The 21,184-nt window shown below is 34.3% G+C and overlaps 1 protein-coding gene across 26 annotated transcripts in view; it reads right to left on the minus strand.

Annotated features, from left to right (window-relative positions):
• The window catches only part of RIMS2 (regulating synaptic membrane exocytosis 2), a 585,834-nt gene that overhangs the window by 437,472 nt on the left and 127,178 nt on the right, over positions 1-21,184 (minus strand). For 13 of the 26 annotated variants that reach the window (XM_028109900.2, XM_028109976.2, XM_028109882.2 and 10 more), the window contains one exon: positions 14,284-14,295. The exons of the other annotated variants lie outside the window; for them this stretch is intronic. In XM_028109900.2, the coding sequence (XP_027965701.1) occupies positions 14,284-14,295 (12 nt within the window). The remainder of the gene's footprint in view (positions 1-14,283; positions 14,296-21,184) is intronic. 26 annotated transcript variants of the gene reach the window in all.

Here is a 21,184-nt window from a genome sequence, read left to right on the forward strand (position 1 = left end):
AAGCTGACATACTTGATCTCCAGCAGACCTGTGCTAAAAGAAGTGTTAAAAGATTTGGGCTGAAGGAAAAAGATATGTTTGTACAAGAAGGAATAAAGAACACCAGAAAGAATAAATGTTAGTAAAAGTCTGTTGTTTAAATTTATTTATATAGACATACACAGACATATACAAATTTATTTTTAAAACTATTGACTACTTAGTTATTTTTAATAACAATGTAATGTGGGGTTTTTAGCATATATAGATAAAGTACGTAGAGCACAAAAAGCAGGAGGGTGGTCACTGAAAGCAACCTGATGTAAGACTCTCACATTGTTCATGAAGTAAAAGAATATTTTCAAAGTAGACTGTGATAGGTTAAAGATGTATACCGTAATCTCTTGAGCAATCCATTAAAAACACCAGAAAGAGACATAACTAAAAAGTCAATAGAGGTAATGAAATAAAATATGGGGAAAAAAAATCACTTGATACTCCCCAAAGGAGACAAGAGAGAAGAAACAGAGGAACAAAGAAAGGAGAGGACAAATAGAAAAAAAAAAAATACCAAAGGCAGTAGACTTAAATATATCAATAATTACATGTTAATACACTCATTAAAAGCAGAGATTGCCAGACAGGATACAAAAAGCAAGACTCAACTAGATGTTATTTATAAGAAATTCATCTTAAACATAAGACCTGTGGAGTACTTTTTTACTTATCAGTTAACAGAGGGAAGGGTGTTGAAGTCCCCTAACTCTGTGGATTTGTCTACTTTTCTCTTTAAAACTTCCGATAAGGACAAAGACAGGTTCAAAGTAAAAGTATGGCAAAAAGATCTACCATGAAAACACTAAGCAGAAGAAAGCTGGTGTGGCTTTATTAGTATCAGAAAAAGTAAACATCAAAATTGAGTGCTACCAAACATAAAGAGAAGCACTTTGTGATAATAAAAGATCAATTCATCAAAAAAAAAAACCCATAATATTTGCAATTCACAATCTTGAATGTGAGTCACCTAATGATAAAGCTCTCAAACGGATGATGCAAAATTTAAAGTATGAAAGAGAAAAGTAAATAAATCCACAGTGAAGACACTTTAACCCTTCTCCCTCACTAACTTATTTCAGAAAATACCAGTAAGAATTTAAAAGTTTTGAACCATGCCATTAACCAATTTGATCTGATAAGTATGAAACAATATATTGAACAATATCAGAAAGCACAATCTGCAGTGCACAATGGATCATTCTCTAAGAAGGACCACATGAGTCTCAACAAATTCCAAAGGAGTAACATCTCAGACAACGGCAATGGCATTAGATTGGGAATCAATAAGGTATCTTAAAAAATCCAAGTATTTGGAAATAAAGCAACATGTTTTCCAATAACCTATAAATTCAATTAAAAATCAAAAGAGAAATGTTTAAAATAGTTTAACCTAATGATAAAATGTAAGCACACCTATCGAAATTGATGTGATGCAGCTAAAGCAATTCTTAAAGAGAAATTTACAGTTTTAAGGGCTTGTGTTAGAAAGGAAGAACAGTGTAAAATTAATAGGGTATGCTTCCACTTTAAAATACTAGCAAAGGAAACAAAGTAAACCCAAAGTAAATAAAAGAAAGAAATAATGAAGATAAGAAAAAAACCCAACAAAGCAAAACAAATAAACAAAAAGAAAAGAAAGCAAAAACTGATTCACCCCTACCAAGACTGATTGTGGAGACAGACAGAAACAGAGAGAGAGAAAAAACATAAATTCTCTATTTCAAGCATAAAAGAGGGGACATCTCTACAGATCATATTAACATTAATAGTTAATAAGTAGATATGATGAATAGTTTTATGGCAACAAATTCAAAAACCTGGATAAAATAAATAAAGTCCCTCAAAAACAAAACTTACTGAAATGCACAATAAGAAATAATGTGAATGGTTCTATATATCTTTTAAAAATCGAACACAGAATTTTAGACCTTCCCACAGAGAACTCCAAACTCCATTGGCCTCAAAGGTAAAGTCTATCAATGTTTAAAGAAGAAATAAAACAAACTTTCAAAATAGAGAAGGAATAAAATCATTCATTCTATGAGATCAGCATAATTTTGAAACTAAAACCAGAAAAGAACATAGAAGAATAGAAAAGTATAGAGCATTATCCTTCATGAACATAGATGGAGAAATCCTCAATAAAACACTAGCAAATCAAATCCAAAACTATATGCATATATTTTGAAGAATATTATATCATAACCCAGCGAGTTTTATCCCAAGGATGCAAGATCGCTTATGAAAATCCAAGATTTTGATTTACCACCTAACAGATTCAAGGAGAAAAATCATGTGATGATGTCAGTAACATGTCCAGTGACTAGTCTTAGAGCTGGCCAGAAGGTAGAAGAAGACAAGAAAGACAGTTGGATGATTTACAACCGTTAAAGACCATGAAGTAGGAAGTTGGTAGGTCAAGAAACCTCTGAACAAAACTGAGTTAAATCTGCAACAGAAATGGAAAACCTGCTTGCACAGGAGTGGTGGGGGCAGGCACTTGAAAGTAATCATACAATTATAAAGTAAATTTTAAAATACAACAAAATGACAAGTTACAAAGGTTATTTTAATTACATAAGTGAATAAATTTTTATTTCACATTGTTATGAAAGTTCTGGCTAATGCAATTAAACAAGGGAAATCATAAAGGAGGGCATAGATTATATTATTATTTTCAGGTCTTATGGTTTCATAGTGCTAAAACCCAAGAGAAACAACTGGCAAACTCTAAGAAGCAATATAATTCAGAAAGGTGACTATGTACAATTAACATACAAAAATAAATATATTCCTATGTAAAAATACATGAAATAAGTAACAAAATATTTCATTTATAATTTTAAAATAAAATTATTGAGAAGTACACAAAATTAATATAAATACTACTGAGGGATATAAAAGAACCTTAATAAATCAAAAATCATATTCTAATTTTGAATATGATGACTTCATATCATAAAGATGACAATTCTTCCCAAATATATCCATAATTAAATATGATTAAGTAAAAATTACCTATATGGTTTATTTGGAACTAAACAAATTGATTCTAACATATAGAAGGAAAAATAAATAAGCAGGTATATCCAAGAGAATACCTTGCAACCTTGGAGCAGACAAGGATATCTTAGAATACAAAAAGCATTAGCCAATAAAGGAAAAGCTAATAAATTAGAGTTTCTCGAAATTAAATTTTTCTGTTCTCCAAAATACACCACTAAGAAATGAAAAAGCAAGCCACAGAGAGGAAGAAAATATTCTTAATACATATATCTGATACTTGTATTTAGAATACGGAGAAAACTCCTGCAAATCACTAATAAGAAGACAATAGGCAAAAGATTCAAGTAGATATTTCACAAAAGAAGTAATAGAAATGGCCAATAAACACTAATGATGCTCAAGATCATTAGACATTCGGGAAATAAAAATAAAAATCAAACCACTTCATGCTCACACCAAATGCTGGTAACTGGAGTAACCAGAACTTTTGAATATTGCTGATGGAAGTGTAAAATTGTACACGAACTTTGGAAAACTATTTGTAATAGAAGTTAAGTGCATCCCTCACTTTTTGCCCCAGCAACTCTACTCTTCAGTATTTTACAAAGAGAAGTAAAAATATATGCCCACAAAAGACCTGGAACAATATTTATAGCATCTCTGTATTTTGTATTAAAGGGAATCTAGGAAGTGGTCATTTGGACTTTACCTCATCAGTACAAAGATTCATCATTTGAACTCATTAAACTAAAACCAAATGTGTCAATTCAAATGGGATTCTCCTATCCCTTCCTTCCATCATGGGTTCCATCTTCCCAATGTTTCCTGACACAGTATCAGAGAGGTAAACAGCTCTTTCAGATATACTACAGAACCCATCTTTATCTTTAAAAAAATAAATCCCATCTCTACCTATGTATATACTTTAAGTTTTAGAAACACTTGAAACAACATTTTGAAAATAAACGCATTGTCTTAAAACGTAGTATGGCCAACCGTGACAGTATATAAATTGTCCTTGTTTATCATTTAAGACATATTACTTTGCAGTGAACTTACTTTACAAGCTGTTTCTAAATGGTCATGTGAAAAACAAGCAAGCAAAATTATCATAAAATTCTGTAAAAGGGAGTGGAACTTTGGAGTTTATTTTCCTTCTCTAGCCCTTTTGTTCTCTGGCTCTGTATTTTAAAACATACTGAAACTTGTAGTGTTTGATAAAGCATCTTGCTTCAATATGAATACACAATAATAAAAGTACTTTTGATGATTTAAGACCTAAACACGATACAAAGCTTTCCTCTTCTTTGAAAGCATGAATGGGTAGTACAAAGAAAAGGAAATACAAGTGGCTTCTAAATATTAAAAGGATGCTCAATATCACTCACCATAAGATAAATGCAAAATAAAATTACAATTAACTTGGTAAAGATGGATATATCATGTTATCAAGGATGTGAGAACCAGCACCCTCACATAACTGTTAGTGGAAATATAAATTAATGAAACATTTAGAGAGGACAATTTGGCATATTGACCAAAATTTCAAAATGTTTTGCAATTTCATCTCAAGGAATTTATCCTACAGTAATATCTGCATATACGCAATGTGACACATGTACAAAAAATAGGTTTATAATAGCAAAAGATCATATATAATCTGATGAAATAAATTATGGCATATCCATACAGGTAATAATGAACTCATTAAGATAAATGTGATAATTCTATACATATCAATATGGGAAAATCTCCAAGATATACAAGTAAGAGATAAAATTAAGGTGCAGAATATTTGTGTAAAACCTGTATGCCCATAAATATATCTCGTAGTATATAAAAGAAAATGCTAACTGGCTGCCTGTAGGGAATACACTGGAGATACTGGGAAACTAGAAGACTAAGGGCCAGGGATGGGAAAGAAACTTAGTTTCGCTCTCTACGCTTTTTGGGATCTTTTGAATTTTGTACCATGTCCCTATGTTATTTATCCAAATACATAATAATGTTCTTTAAAATAAGTGAAACATTTGTATATAGTGTAACATGGCAGTGATGCAGAACTATATTATAGAGAGACATAGGAGTTGGAGGGCAGGACCGGACCAGAGGAAGAGTCAAGGGAACAGAAAGGGTCTTTTGTGTGGGAGGGGCACTGAGAACAGAGAGCTGTAGAGGAAGAAGAAAATGGAGAGATCATGAATATAAGAAATGAGTGTATCCTACCAGGGATGAGGACTCACAAGCAACTCCATACAAAAAAGAACTGGTCCCTAAACAGTTTTCTCCCGCCTCTGTCCTAGTCAGACAAATTAAACCAAGGCCTTGAGAGACTTAAGCAGACCCAAGAGGGGGAGAATATATTCAGGACAGTAAGATCATCACTGGACCCAATGACTATCACAGGGCAATCACCAAACCAATACCACACATTGTTCTATTTCAGCTTTTATGTTGACATATAATAAATTCTCGTATTTATTTTTAAAACATGATGTTGGGTTTTACTTTCCTTTTTGGCACTTAGGAAAGAGGGTCCTCAGAGTCCTGGAGAATCAATAATCAAATAACACAACCCTATGGGTAGACACTGTTCTTGTATATTTATTTATTGCCTCCATTTTTTTTCTTTTTTCTTTTTTTTTAACTTTTTATCTAAATTACAGTTAGGTAACATGCAGTGTAATATTACTTTCAGGTGTACAGTATAGTGATTCAATACCTTACATACAATTCCCATACAATTCATTAACAACAAGTGCTCACCTTAATCCCCATTACCCATTTAACCCATCCCCCCACCTACCTCCTCTCTGGTAACCGGCAGTTTGTTCTTTACAGTTAAGAGTCTGTTTCTTGGTTTTCCTCTCTCTCTCTTTTTTTCTCTCCTTTTGCTCATTTGTTTTGTTTCTTAAATTCCACATGTGAGTGAAATCATTAAGGTATTTGTCTTTCTCTGACTGACTTATTTCACTTAGCATAATACTCTCTAGTTCCATCCATGCCATTACCCCAAATAGCCAAAGGAACCTTGAAAAAGAAAAAAAAAAAAAAGATGGAGCCATCATAATTCTGGACTTAAGTTATATTACAAAGCTGTACTGATCAAAACAGTATGGTACTGGCACAAAAATAAACACATAGATCAATGGAACAGAATAGAAAAACAGAAATGAACCCACAACTATATGGTCAATTTATCTTTGACAAAGCAGGAAAGACTATGCAATGGGGAAAAAAAAGTCTCTACAACAAATGGTGTTGGGAAAACTGGACAGCAACATGCAAAAGAATAAAACTGGACCACTCTCTTAACACCAAACACAAAAATAAATTCAAAATGGGTGAAAGACCTAAATGTGAGACCTGACACCATAAAAATCCTAAAGGAGAATACAGGCAGTATCATCTTTGACATTGTCCATAGCAACTTCTTTCTAGATAGGTCTCCTAAGGCAAGGGAAACAAAAGCAAAAATACACTGTTGGGACTTCATCAAAATAAAAAGTTTCTGCACAGCAGAGAAAACAATCAACAACTCTAAAAGGCAACCTATGGAATGGGAGAAGATATTTGCAAATGGCATATCTGATAAAGGGTTAGTATCCAAGACCTATAAAGAACTTATAAAACTCAACACCCAAAAAATGATAATCTAGTTAAAAAATGGGCAGAGGACATGAATAGACATTTTTCCAAAGAAGACATACAGGTGGCCAAAAGACACATGAAAAGATACTCAACATCACGGATCATCAGGAAAGTACAAATCAAAACCACAATGAGGTATCACTTCACACCTGCCAGAATGACTAAAATCAACAGCACAAGAAACAGATGTGGATGAGGATGTGTGGAAAGGGGAACCCTCTTGCACTGTTGGTGGGAATGCAAACTGGTGCAGTCAATGTGGAAAACAGTATGGAGGTTCCTCAAAAAGTTAAAAATAGAACTACCCTATGATCCAGCAATTGCACTACCAGGGATTTACTCAAAGAATACAAAAATACTAATTCAAAGGGACACATGCACCCTGACACTTATATAGCAGCAGCATCTACAATAACCAAATTATGGAAATAGCCCAAGTGTCCATCGACAGATGAATGGATAAAAAAGAAGTGGTATATATATTAAATGGACTATTACTCAGCCATAAAAAAGACTATTAAAAAAAGAATATTAGCTCCATTTTAGATATGAGGAAAGTAAGGCTTATAGTAGTGACATAACTGGCCCAAATAATACAGTTAGTAAAGTGATAGAGGCTGGCTTTAAACTTGGGCATTCTGAAAGTAGAGTTTTTGTTCTTAACCATTTCATGTTTCATCCCACCTCAGACCCTATTAGGACTCCCACTGCTCCCTGTTAAATAGAAGTTGTCATGAGAATGAAATGAAATGATACACACTGAAAAGTTTATCACGGTGCTTTTCATACATGATGATTGTTTAACAAAGTGAGCTGTTGTTAATAAATATCTCTTTCTTGGTTTCCTAAAAGCTCTTTAAACTCCGGTATCACTGTAACTACAATCGTTGCATTCCCTTCCTGCCCCAAATATGCCTTCTATCTTCCACAGGCTGGCTTCCGCACAAGTACCTTCATTCAATGCAAAAATCTAGTTGCAATCCTATACTACTCTATCTTTTTCATCCTCTTTATTCAACCACTAAACTTCTCAATTTTAACTCTCAACTCTCAGATCCATCACTTAGTATTAGCCAATGACACTTTCTCCTATTTCAGGAGCTCATAAACTCTCATCTATGGCATTTAGTAATTAGGGAACCTCATAGAAGATGAAGAAACAGGTCTCATTTCAGTTGTAGATTCAATAGAATGGAATACCAAATTGGAATAACTTGATCAAAGCAAAAGTTACCTAAAGCTGGAGAAGTAGCAAAATACATAATCAAAATGTATGACCTGCCTCTGCTCTCAAGAACTTAGCTATGCAACTTCTTCCTAGAAATATCGCCAAAGGTAAGGGAAGCAAGGGCAAAAATGAACTATTGGGGCTTCATCATGATAAAAAGCTTTTGCACAGCAAAAGAAACAGTCAACAAAACCAAAAGACAACTAACAGAATGGGAGAAGATATTTGCAAATGACATATCAGATAAAGGGCTAGTATCTAAAATCTATAAAGAACTTATCAAACTCAACACTCAAAGAACAAATAATCCAATCAAGAAACGCGCAGAAGACATGAACAGACATTTTTCCAAAGACAACATCCAAATGGCCAACAGACACACGAAAAAGTGCTCAACATCACTCAGCATCGGGGAAATCCAAATCAAAACCTCAATGAGATACCACCTCACACCAGTCAGAATGGCAAAAATTTACAAGTCAGGAAACGACAGATGTTGGCGAGGATGCGGAGAAAGGGGAACCCTCCTATACTGTTGGTGGGAATGCAAGCTGGTGCAGCCATTCTGGAAAACAGTATGGAGGTTCCTCAAAAAGTTGAAAATAGAGCTACCATACGACCCAGCAACTGCACTACTGGGTGTTTACCCCAAAGACACAAATGTAGTGATCCAAAGGGGTACGTGGACCCCGATGTTTATAGCAGCAATGTCCACAATAGCCAAACTATGGAAAGAGCCAAGATGTCCATCATGAGATGAATGGATAAAGAAGATGTGGTATATATATATATATATATATATATATATAAAATGGAATATTATGCAGCCATCAAAAAATGAAATCTTGCCATTTGCAACAACGTGGATGGAACTAGGGGGTATTATGCTAAGCGAAATAAGTCAATCAGAGAAAGACATGTATCATATGATCTCACTGATATAAGGAATTCTTTAATCTCAGGAAACAAACTGAGGGTTGCTGGAGTGGTGGGGGGTGGGAAGAATGGGGTGGCTGGGTGATAGACACTGAGGAGGGTATGTGCTATGATGAGTGCTATGAATTGTGTAAGGCTGCTGAATCACAGATCTGTACCTCTGAAACAAATAATACATTATATGTTTAAAAAAAATAGTAGGAAGGGAAAAATGAAGGGGGTGAAATCGGAGGGGGAGACAAACCATGAGAGACTATGGACTCTGAGAAACAAACTGAGGGTTCTAGAGGGGAGGGGGTTAGGGGGACGGGTTAGCCTGGTGATGGGTATTAAAGAGGGCACGTACTGAATGGAGCACTGGGTGTTATAAGCAAACAATGAATCATGGAACACTACATCAAAAACTAATGATGTAATATATGGTGATTAACATAACATAATAAAATAAAATTTTTTAAGAAAGCAGTTAGCTATGCTGCAATTGTAAATATACATCATATTCTCTCCAACTTCCTCTGATCTCTATCGTAGCCAAATTGAGTCACTTAAATCAGTTCTTATTAGTAACATGAACTTCTAAAACCTTCAACATATTATAGTTATCAGTATTTTCACTTGTCATTTCCCTGTAGGATATTTTATCTTACAGATATGTCATTTCACAGAATTTGCACAATGTGAGTTTTAATCCCTTTTTATAAGAGATCTAAATGAGATTTCCAAAGTTCATTTACAAAAACTATGCAACTGATCAGGTGAATGATTTTTATTATTATAAATTTTTCACTGAATTTAGAATATATAATATATCCAAGTAAATATTCAGCCGTTCCTATCTTTTTTTATTGATGTGATTTTTATTCCTGTCTTTTAAATAGGCACAATATTTCCCCAGCTCTACAATTTCCCTGTCTTTCAATTTCCCCTACTCAGAATTCTTCCCGCCTTTTTTTAATTGAAGTATAATTAGCATACAATGTTCTATTAGTTTCAGGTATACAACGTATTGATTTGACAATTCTATACATTATTCAGTGCTCACCACAATAAGTGTAGTCACCATCTGCCACCATACAATGTTATTACAATATTATTGGTTATTTCCCCTACGTTGTACTTTTCATCTCAGTGACTTACTTATTTTGTAACTGGAAGCCTGTATCTCTTAATCCCCTTTACCTATTTCACCCATTCCCTCCACCCTCTCCGTGTTTTCTAAATTCATTTTTCCACATTTCTGTTGTAGGGTATGTTATCTAAATAATATTGTTCAAAATACTTCTATTTTGCTAACAAAAACCCTGGAGGTTTGCATAGTATTCTTAGTGAAAATGTATAAATTCTGGTCTTTGTCAGACTTATAATAAGAGGCAGAATGGTAGTGGTAGCATTTAAACTTGTGATTTTATTATAAAAGTGGCCCTGACAGAGCTCTTATATTCAATTTCTAGAACAATTTTATTAATATCATATACATGTTATTTTATTTTATTTTTTTAAAGATTTTATTTATTTATTTGAGAGAGAGAGAGCACATGAGAGGGGGGAGGGTCAGAGAGAGAAGCAGACTCCTGCCGAACAGGGAGCCCGATGCGGGACTCGATCCAGGGACTCCAGGATCATGACCTGAGCTGAAGGCAGTCGCTTAACCAACTGAGCCACCAGGCGCCCTACATGTTATTTTATTATCAAATAAAATGCAAAAGCAAATAGTTAATTTATCACTGTTAAGAGAGTATTTACTGGAATGCAGCTCTGCACAGCTATTGCCCAGATGAAACGGAACAATCAACCATACTATAAACATACTTTCTTACTGAATTGCAACTCCAAAGGAGAACTACAATGAGCAGCTAGATAAACACGTAGGTATGGAATCCTGAATAATGTGCTTAAATCAGAAAAAGCATTAAATTTCAGTGAAAACAAAGCACTTTGCTCTGAATATCATAGCTGCAGCTGCAACCCAACAGATCACCTTCCTGTTTCTGAAATGTGAGAAATACTACCAGTCACATATCATCCTTCCACACCCTTATTTCAATAACAATAACCACTAGTAACACTGGTATCCTAAAAGAATTCATCGCTGTTGTAAAAAAAGAAAGAGGATCCTCGTTAAGGTGGTCTTTATATAAACAGATAATATTATCTCTAGACAGTGAAATTGAGCATCACTTTGCTTCCAAAGCTATAATTTCATTATGCTCTCACTAGACATGAATAGGTCAATGTTTATTACAAGATAAACAGAGATATGTTCTAACCTATGGGCAAATAATTTACCATAGAACTTTAGTTTCTTCATTTGTTCCACACAAAATTCAAAGAAACAACCAAATTATATTTTAAAAAAATCAATCCCTTTTCTTTGATTCTATGTGAAATAGGATAAATTCATATTTAAGAAAATATTCTAAGACCAACATATTCATATTAATTTACCATTTACAACCTGAGGTAATTTATATGTAATATATAAGCAGACATGTTACGTGATCCTAATTCTTCAAACATTTATAGAGGCAAAAGCAGATAGATGAATAACAACTGGACAGTGATCAACATGTATTTCTTTCTTCCAGTTCTGTATTTCTGAAGAACAACTCTGGATGTCTGTATGGTTTCCCTGCAGCACATTACATCTCCACTAAGGTTTCCATTAGAAATACTTTTGTCTACAAGTAACAGAAAATCTGACTCTTAGTGGCAGAAACTAATTGAGGGTGGGTACTTCTCTCACATTGAAGAACAGTGTCCAATACTATTAAATCAGTAGCTCAACAATATCATGCCTAATGATTCCAATACTCTTGGCTTTTCCCTCATCTTCAAAAAGGGCTGGTAAAGCTCAAGGCAACACTTTTGCATTAAAAGGTAGTGCCAGATACATCTTTCTTTTTTTTATCATGACTTTCTAGAAGCCCTCATAAATTTTCTTTTGTTAGAACTGTGTCACAGCCATTCCCAGTTGTAAGGAAATCTAGAAATTTTTATATTTTTCAGGTCCTTCCATTGGGGATTGCAAGAGAGAAGGAAGTTAGGATAGCTACTGAGCAAGTTCCAGAACAGTCTGCTCTTTGAACTAGTCAACAGTCCATATGTGTTTTTGTGTACATATATATATACACATGTCTATATGTAATGTATGTGTATGTGTAATGTGTGTATAACATGTGCATATGTATATGCACATGTGTGTGTGTGTGTGTATATGTATGTATGTATGTATACACATTACACATAACACATTTCATTCCCTCCCTAAGGGAGACAGTCCCAAAGTCTCATCTAGTTACAAAATCTAGCCCTGAATCTAGGATCTCTAGCAAATCTTTCCATCAAGGTTGAGTGTCCCTCACTGTGAACCACTGACTACACACTGAAAGACAAGTTATCTGTTCCCAACACACTCAATACACAATGATGGAGAAAGAACAGAGTGACTGCAAAAACTCTCATCCAAAAACAGGAAGAATCAGAAAGATACAGTGGTTAACTATCCATAGCTGACAGCAATCCCTACATGGACATATCTTCATTTCTCTGGTTACCCCATCTGGCAGCCCCTGATTCGGCTCCTCTCCTTTGACTATTATCATTCATGTCCCCTGGCTCTGCCCTTTGGGAGGATGTCCCTTGTCCATTATTCTCCTGGGCTATCTAAGAGACCGGCACTGGCGAGTGTAGCCTTCCTACGTTCTGTGCAGCTTGTATCTCCACTACTGTCTACACATTATACTGCCACTGTGAGGACAGGGTAGTGCCTTAGAGGCTGAGTGGTCACAGAATGTTTGCTACCCATGCTTGCGGTTTCTCTAGCCACTAGCTATCTATGGCTATTTAAATTTAATTAAAATTAAATAAAATTTCCATTTCAGTTCTTCAGCCACACTAGCCACATTTCACATGTTCAATAGCTACCTGTGATGAGAACCTACCGCATCGGATATTAACGATATGAAACACTGTCATCATTGGTGAAAGTTCTATTAAACAGGGCTGCATAAAGAGTGTCATTAAAAAGGTCTGTTGAGTTTTATTTGTGATGTTCCAAACCCACATAAAATTCACATACTTTTATCTGTTAGCCTCTCTGTGGTTGAAAATACAGACTGTTATATTATGAAATCTTGTCAGTACATGAGAGTCATTTCTGCAGCTAAGTTAGCACTAAGAGTCTCATTTCTAGGATAGGTGTCAGAATTCATTATGGAAACTACAGATGACAAACTATTATGTAGCCTGTGTTAACTCTGGACACAAAAGTAGCACGAGAGATTCTAAAGGTTTTGAATTGCCTCAACTGTACTACTTGAGAGTCAGCTAATAAAGCTGGCTGGTAGAAAGCTGGTGGGTTCTCTAGGGAACCTGCCTTGAAGTGAGGATGATGTAGTCTGGGACAGTTCTATGATAACTGAATGTACATCCTCAAAACTGCCTTCAAAGTTTAGTAGAATTCCTATAGGTTTAAAAAAAAAAGAAGGTAGTCACTATCTTTTCTTCTGCTCAGAGATTTCATTCTAAACCCACATCAGTATTTGCCAACACCTATATTATCCCAACCAAGTAACTGAAAACTGAACAGAATAAAAATGCTCCAACCAACAAAAAAGAAGGTACTGTTGGAAGATATCAGCTAAAGGATCTCTCTTTGGGTATTATGCCAATTTGAATTTGGAAAACTTGAAAAGACCTCAAGTTTTAGTCTGACTCATCAAAGGAATCAGAATAGAAAGATTTTTATCTATGTTTGCAGGAAGTCACCAGTCTCCAGAGCAGATTCAAATCCAAGTCAGACTTCCGCAGACATTAGCAGATTATTCAAATCCTGCCTGTGGTCAAATTCTATATACCTGAGTATTTTAAAATTATAGTTATATCTAATAGGCTCAACATGAGGATATAAGATAGACATTTTACCAATCTCTAAAACATATTGTTAACAAAAATAAAAATATATTAAATGCTCAAATCAACTATAACTATACACTTCAGAAAATCCATGTTCAATGCTATTGAGACTCATTATTAGAAAGATTAAATCTTTATATTAAATTAGAAACTTCTTTCGAAAACTCTGACCAATACAATGATGAGTTTAGAGAAGCATAAGATGAAAGGAATTCTTATCACAATGAAGAATACTAGAATATCTCCTTTAAAAAAAAACATGAAAATCTAAAGAAGCAGGCTTTTTCAAGAATCAAATGAAGTAATCAAATTTTCATCTATAATATAATATAATGTGTTTATCAGTAAAATCAGATAGCATGCTTAAAATATATCAATGTATAGCAATTATCATGCACTACAGCTGTAACAAAACACTTAGAAGTGTATAAATTAAGTACAGCTATAAAATTAAAATTAGCAATAATAACAGCAAGAAAAAAATCATATTAGACGGAAAAAAAGACTCTAACCACTTTGTCCTCCTGGTGTGAAATCCACGAAAGCAAGTCAGAAAGGACAGAAAAGACAAAACAAAAAAAATAATAATTAATTCCATTCTTAAAACAAGTAAGAGTTTTTAAGAGTTTGTAAGTGAGATAAAAATTCTGAAAAAGTCTAATTTACCATTTTGATTGAAATATAAACATTTTAAAAGGAAAAGTTTTTCCACACATTTCAAGCAAGAGCATGTACTAGAATATATAAAGATACATAAACAATAGTTTCTGTAAAAGCAACTAAATATACAAACATCAGAAAAATGAGAATGTTCTTTCCACAAATAAAATCCCAATTAAACACTCAATTAATCCAAAGAGAGAAACTGAAAAATGTTAAATAGCTTTTTAAGTGCAGAGACAATAAAACACAGCATCACTGTTTATCTTTAATTTCATCATATACTGTCAAAAGTAGACAAAATTTTCTATGAATTATGCATATTGCTTCTAAAAGTTATTTCTGTCCCATTAATTTAGAAGCCTTCTAAACTTTATAACTAAAAAGAAAAAAATTAGAAAAAAGCATTAAAGATGAAATGTTATGATTACAGTTGATAATTTTGGATTATGGTTTCCTATTATAAATGTGGAAAATAAAATAGCAAGATACATGACTTGGTCAAGAGAACATATTTAGATATTCTATAGTTAAAAATTGCTGCATTTCTCTTTACTTAAATATAAAATAATGATAACAGTAAAAGTGATAACATAATATTAATTATCTGATATAAGAACTTACATAAATTAAAAATTGAAATCATGTGTTTTGAAGATCACTGCTTCTCTGAAATATGGGTGGCCGTATATAATACTTGTGACAAAGAGGAAGAGACCTATCTTAAAATTCCACCTTTTTTTTAAATAACATTTTTACCTGTATATCTTGTGCAATTTTCTTAAGCTCTCTAAGCCTTTATCTGCAAAATAGGGAATTAATATTTACTTTATAGGATTTTCTGAAATAAAAAAACATGGAAAGCTCTCAATACAGTGCCTGGTATAGAGGTCTATATCTAATATTCTAACCTACTGAAACATAGGATATTGCCTAGAAGGGACAGAATTGCATTCTTTACATTATACTGTGTTCTTGATTGCTTCATTTGTTACAAATGATAAAACTAAAGATCATATAAAAGCTATTGTACACAGTCCAGGACATCTATTGCTAATCATTTAGTCCAACAAAAATCATTTATGAAGCACTCAATATATATGTATCAGGCACTAAACTAGATTTCTGGGACATAATAATTAAGTAAGACAGTTTCTGCCATCAAAGAACTAAATGTAATAAGAAAAAAAATTAAAAACCCATTGCAGAACAGAGAGACTTCTGAAAGCAGGAAAACAACAAAGCACTATAGAAACACAATGATTGAGGAGATAACAGGACTTTAAGAAAAAGGATTAAGAGAAAGTTTCTGAGATGTAAGCAGGTCTTTAAAGAATAAAGAAGAGAATGTCAAGCAAGACCAGTAAGGAAGAATATTTTATGTAAAGAACATGAAATATGCAAAAAGCACAAAGGCACAAATAAGACTAGTATATTTGGAATACAAGTATGTGGGAATGACTAAATTATAACTGGTATGTTTGAACTAAAGTCTCCATGGTTAATTAAAAGCATAACACTTCAACAAAAACTAATTCACACTGCAGAAATTTAAAAAATGAAACAAAATGAAGCTATAACTAATGCATTTGGCAAGTTAATCCCTCTGAACAGGTAAGTTAAATTTCAGCTATAACACATACATGAATAACTTAGCTATAAAACATTATGAAATATTATTGCCATCATATCTTTATTATCTTTCAACAGGAATAAAAATAAACAAAAAAACCTATCATATGATTTCTAAATACAGCATAATATTATTAACCACTATTTACTGAGTCTTCAGCTATGCTACAAAGTGCACACTGATTGGAAGGAGACAAATCTGGAAGCTGAGAGAACAATTAAGAAGATAACGAAATACGGGGTGTCTGGGTGGCTCAGACAGTTAAGCATCTACCTTCGGCTCAGGCCATGATCCCAGGGTTCTAGGACGGAGCCCCAGGGCAGGCTCCCTGCCCAGCGGGGAGTCTGCTTCTCTCTCTCCCTCTGCCCCTTTCCTCACTCACACTCCCTCTCTCTCTCTCAAATAAATAAATAAAATCTTAAAAAAAAGATATTGAAATATTTCAGGTAAGAAACAAATTTGAGAGCATTGTGAACTACAGTAGTAGCAAGAGAAATGGAGAGAAATAGACTGATTTAGGAGATACTGAGAATAAGGCTATTAATACTTGAATGAAGACATAGACGAGGACTCCGAGTCTGGCTTGAGCAACTGGAAGAGAACCATTCCTTGAAAGAAGAAACACATGAGAAACATACTTGGCAAATAATGAATTCAGGTATAGACATGGTAAATTTGAGGTACCAATTAATACATCCAAACAGAGATTTTTTAGTAGGAACTATATATGTGGATCTGGAGCTCAAAAGAATAATCTGGCTAGTGAAATCATATCTGTAAATCATCAGCATATATACGGTATTTGAAGGTATAGGAGCACATAAAATCCCCCAGGAAGTTGTTAGAAGAAACAGGAAGAATGAGAATGATGACTCCTAATCAAAATGGTCCTTCTCTTTGAACTTGCAAGCCTTCCAAGAAAAGAAATTAAAAACAGATTTTAATTTCTAATCAAATTTTAGTAATACAATTAAGTCAGAAATTTCAGTGTATTTGTCAAAAGTGATATAAGGCTCATTAACAAACTGGAATTGAGTTGCATGAAAATCAAAGGTAGTGTATAAATATAAAATATTATCAAGGATCTTAGGACAAAGACTGATGAAATATAAAATATTATATTCTGAAATATAAAATATAAATATATGAAATATCAAAGATAACTTCCTGTGGAGAAATATCTTTATTTTAAGCATATGGATAATTTGAATTTTAAAATGCTCTTTAGGGGCACCTGGGTGGCTCAGTTGGTTAAGCGTCCAACTCTTGGATTTCGATTCAGGTCATGATCTCAGGGTGGTGAGATCGAGCCCCATGTCGGGCTCTGTGCTAGGTGTGGAGCCTGCATAAGATTCTCTTTCTCCTTCTCCCTTTGCCCCAGCTCCCCTCTCTCTCCCTCTTCTCAAATAAATAAATAAAGCGTTCTTTAAAAGTGAATTTAATTGATCAATAAATTATTTCAGGTCATAATTACTAGACCTGAAAATTCTAATAACTTAAGAGTATGTCCAAAAGTGATTTATTAAAAGTTTAATAGTACAAATATATATATTTAAAACTTCTTTCAAAAAGCTATTAAAAATGTGTTTTATTTTCTAGTAATTTTATACTCACCATTTTGTCCCCATAATCAACTCTCCCTATGGCCGTGGTTACTATCTTACCACTTCTGCTAATAACCAATTTACATTGCCTCTCCTGTAGATCAATTGAAGTGTTAATCTACCTTCTCATTATCATTCACTATTCCTCTCATTATCATATCGCTATTCTTTGTATAACTTTCCATTATTAGTTCCCCAGTCACCTAGTAAACCAATATCAGTTTCCCTCTGACTCCTTCTCTAGATATTCAATCATGGGGCACCTGGGTGGCTCAGTCGGTTAAGCATCGGACTCTTGATTTTGCCTCAGGTCAAGATCTCATGATCATGACATTGAGCCCTGCATTGGGCTCCACACTCACAGCACGGAGTCTGCTTGAGATTCTTTCCCCCTCCTCTTCCCTCCCCCTCTGCTCCTCCCCCTGCTCTCATGCTCTCTCTCACTCTCTCACCCTCTCTCTCAAATAAATCAATAAAATCTCTAGATATTCAATCTTTCTCCTACTGCTTCCTTCTCTGTATTGCCAAAAAGATAAATCCCTCCCTCTATATCAATACAATATACTCTCCATAGTTAAACTACCATCACATCTCTCCCTTCTTGCCTACCTTGTATAATCAATCCTAAACCACCTCTCACACCACTACAATATTACTCCATCTTCTCTGTCAAGTCTAATCCCTTCTTCCAAGAATTGCAACAATTACATACTGCCTATAAAATTTGTCTTTTTTATTCATTTGTTCACAAGTTTGGACTGCCATCTTCAAAAAAACATTGTCATAGTGCTGAGCTGCAGCAAGGAGCTGGATCAAAAGCACCTGGGTGGCTCAGTCGGGTAAGCGACTATCCTCGGCTCAGGTCATGATCCTGCAGTCCCAGGATTGAGTCCCATATCGGGCTCCCTGCTCGGCAGGGAGTCTGCTTCTCCCTCTGACCCTCCCCCCTCTCATGCTCTCTCTCTCTCTCTCTCTCAAATAAATAGAATCTTAAAAAAAAAAGAAAGACAATGCCTATCCCAGAATAACATGCCCATGGTAAGTACACGAGATTACTTTCTTCCCTTCATTCACTCAACAAGTATTTATACTGATCTACTATGTGTCAAACACATGGAAACCTACAGTAAACAAGAGGACTTAGAGAAATAAAGTCACTTAATAAAATATTAAGAGTACTAGATTAGAAGGGTTCAGAATCCATTGAGGCACAAAAGAGTGAATGATTAATTCACACGAGTTACCCAAAGAAAACACCATAGGGAGATGATATTTAAAACCAGAAAAATGAGTAAATGTTCATCAAGTGGGTAGGGGTTATGGGTAGGAGCAGGGTCTAGGGGAAAGCAGAGCTATAATTCAGATTAAAGTGGCAGGGTAAGCAAAAGCATAAGAGATAAATGGCAGTAATAATTTAAGAAAAATGCAAATAGTGTAGTTTGGCTGGGGCATACAGAATGGAGTGAAGCATGTGCCTTGAGTTAGGCAGGGTACGAATCATAGGGCTCTTTACGCCATTAGAAACTTCATGAGTCGTGATGACTTCATGACTCATCAAAAAATGAGTCGTCATTAAATAGGTTTTAAGCAGAAGGTAAAATAATCAGATTTACATTTTACAAATATCACAGTAACAACATGTGAAGTATGTGTATGAGCAATCAAGCCAAAAGCAGAGAGACCAGTTAGGAGACTAACATTAGTCCAGGTGATGGAAGATGAAAGCGTAAATAAAACCGCAGTTAGTAGTTCATATAGATAGTGAGGAAGTGATCATATCCAAACATTGTGAGTAAAGAGGGGTGATGGATAGAAACCTGAAAGTATTCCTGGTTTTCTGGTTTAGGTGACAGAGTAGATAGTGGTGCCATTCAAAATGTTGAAAATTATAGAAGGAATAGATCTGGGGGTTGTTTCAGTGATAGAAAATACATAGCCTGTTTCTGACCTAAGTGAGATTCAGTGGTATTCTACTATACTTATTGAAAGGGAATTAAGACAAGATTTCAAGGAAGAATCTTATGTACTTTTTTTTTCCAATTGGGTCATGCATTGATTTATTTAGATATACAAAAAAATGCATATATTTGTGTATACAACTTGATGAGTTTAAACATGAATACATCCATGAAACCATCACCACAGTGGAGTTAATAGACATATCTGTCACCTCCAAAAGTTCCTTTGTGCCCCTTTATGCCCTTTCTTTTTATGGATCAGGATTATTTTTAACTTAAAAAAACTGTTTCAGGTAAGAGCTCATTTATTTTTATGCTTATGTTTGAAGCTAAATATTTTCTTGCGATTGTTTGAAAAGAACTGGGTGAGATTTATTCTGTATTCCATTTAAAAAGGGTAGAGGAATTCATTACTATTTCTAACCCTCCTCTCACACAGGTTCTGCATTCCATTTCCTTTGTGCTCCCCTACCTAGTGTCTGTTTATGCTGCAGTTTTGTTGATATCCTGAATTTCTTTATCTATTAAACTACCATATAGTCTACTTTTATGATTAGAATTCATTGCAGATGCTATCATTAATCTTCCCCCTACAAGCTAAGTAAAATCTATTTAACCTGGTGTTCATCTTATCTACTGATAAGGAGCTTACTTCATTTATTGATGAGGAAATTAGGTACTGAGCAGGATTCTTCCCACCAAGTGGTTAGAAGCAAGTAGACAGCAAGTAAATAGCAAGCTTTCAAATGCACATTAACCAAGCCATTGGTTAACAATATGCCATTAACCAAGCATACCTATGCACCTGCTATATAACAGTAGTCTAAATATATTTTTCTTTTCTCTAAAATAAATTTCTAAAACCATCTACCCTTCACACATTTTAGGATAACATTTAAATTTTAAGTTTCAATAGTTGGAAAGGATGCATTTTCAGATATGTTGTATATTGTAGGTATGTTTTAATTATATTTTTATCAAATCTTGGAGTTGCAGATTTACCTCATTCAATATATGGAAAATGTCTACTATATAACCTGTTCGGAAAACCAGGCCACATTGAGAAACCGTCAGACAAATGTGTCTTTCTCTCAAAGAGTCCAAATTCATTTTTAAATTCAAATAAATGTGGCATTAGGGGTAACAGTAATCATCACACATCAAAGTTCTAACTCTGAAAAAGAGACATGAGGCACCAGAGTCTCACCAGAAGTCTGCTGCCTGAATGAAGTAAGGTGCTGCCCCTTTCTATTATTTCTTAGAAAACCTTTAACTGCTCTGCCCTCAAGGAACTCTCCCTCAGGACAATACATTCTAGAATTGTCCCTTTGTTTCATGCCCCAGAAATTTTTACATCCTGAAGCAATACATTATATAAAGACTAGATTCACATTAGGTAGGGTTAAGGAGCAGGCTTTTGGTTTGAAGAGTATAAAGGCTATTGTAAAAGTGAGTTAGAAAGAAAATTCCACAAAACAGAAATGTTCTCAGGTAGATCAATTTTAAGAAAAAATGAAAGAAGACACATGGAAATTTTTGCCCTTTAAGTTATTCACAT

This window comes from Eumetopias jubatus, unplaced genomic scaffold, assembly GCF_037043125.1.
Source record: "Eumetopias jubatus isolate StellerSeaLion01/CBP00866 unplaced genomic scaffold, mEumJub1_p1.0 scaffold_4, whole genome shotgun sequence".
Taxonomy (NCBI): Eukaryota; Metazoa; Chordata; class Mammalia; order Carnivora; family Otariidae; genus Eumetopias; species Eumetopias jubatus.